The 937-nt window shown below is 40.2% G+C and overlaps 1 protein-coding gene across 1 annotated transcript in view; it reads left to right on the top strand.

The window, feature by feature from the left end:
- The first annotated feature begins 915 nt into the window (after window positions 1–915).
- Window positions 916–937, top strand: part of LOC145263579 (peptidylglycine alpha-hydroxylating monooxygenase-like) — a 167090-nt gene continuing 167068 nt past the window's right edge. Inside the window, exon 1 of the mRNA XM_080120425.1 lies at window positions 916–937. This exon is cut by the window's right edge and continues 120 nt beyond it. Within this exon, the coding sequence (XP_079976551.1) occupies window positions 916–937 (22 nt within the window).

Below are 937 nucleotides of genomic sequence, written 5' to 3'. Positions count from 1 at the left end.
CGACACCATTAAAACGGTTTTTCTACGTCTACACGCCATGTTTGGATTGGGGATGGAACCAATGTTAACAAAATTAAGTCCACCATCCATGGAGAAGCAGCATACCATTTGAATTGACTCTACCAATTGACCTGATTGTCCCTATGGCATTGGGACAATATATACAACCCGTGCATTGAAGTCACCACTAAATTTGGCAAACCGGTAAGAAGTAAGAGTCGGCGCATTTATATAACGAGGCATTCTTTTATCTTTTGCACGGTCATTTATCGCTAACCAACACCATTTATCTATCATTTATCTATAAAACAAACACCAGCCTCACGCCACTCCTTTTCAGCTCCTACCATCGCGTAGCCCGACTCGCGCTCGGCGAAACGCCTCAGAGAGTGCAGCAATGTATATTGTATCTGTATGTGGACATAAAGCAAGAGCAAGATAGCCAGCAACAAGTCAAAATGCATACCAGATTAATGCGAATACTGGTCTCCCGCTTTTTCATTTCATTTTAAGTATATAAAAATATATATATATATTTATATTTAATTTATTATTTATATTTATTTATATATGAATATAAAATGTTACATGTATATATATATATATATATGTATATAATCCACCTACATAAATCCATACATGGAATGTCATCAAGGAAAATCTTGAGGCATGTATCCAGGATGGATGGCTGATCCCCTACCCCAACAAGCTGGGTGGTAGTTCAGCATATCAAATGAAAAGTTCATCCGGTGCTGGACTATTCACTTCTGATGCTGACATGTGCGGCAGCAAGCTGAGAGAATGGCACCAGAAGGGCTCCAATGTTTCTTGTAGGTGCGAGTTGATGAGCCATTGTGGCCGTTCCGGGGTTACTCGACTTGGCTTTGGGCTGAATGTGTCACCGCAAATCATGAAATGCAGTGTTGTCCACTGAGGA

Source organism: Euprymna scolopes, chromosome 39 (genome assembly GCF_053919585.1).
Source record: "Euprymna scolopes isolate OS-2025 chromosome 39, ASM5391958v1, whole genome shotgun sequence".
Classification (NCBI taxonomy): Eukaryota; Metazoa; Mollusca; class Cephalopoda; order Sepiida; family Sepiolidae; genus Euprymna; species Euprymna scolopes.
The sequence above is the reverse complement of the archived record's forward strand: the minus strand, read 5'-3'. Positions and strand labels throughout refer to the sequence as shown.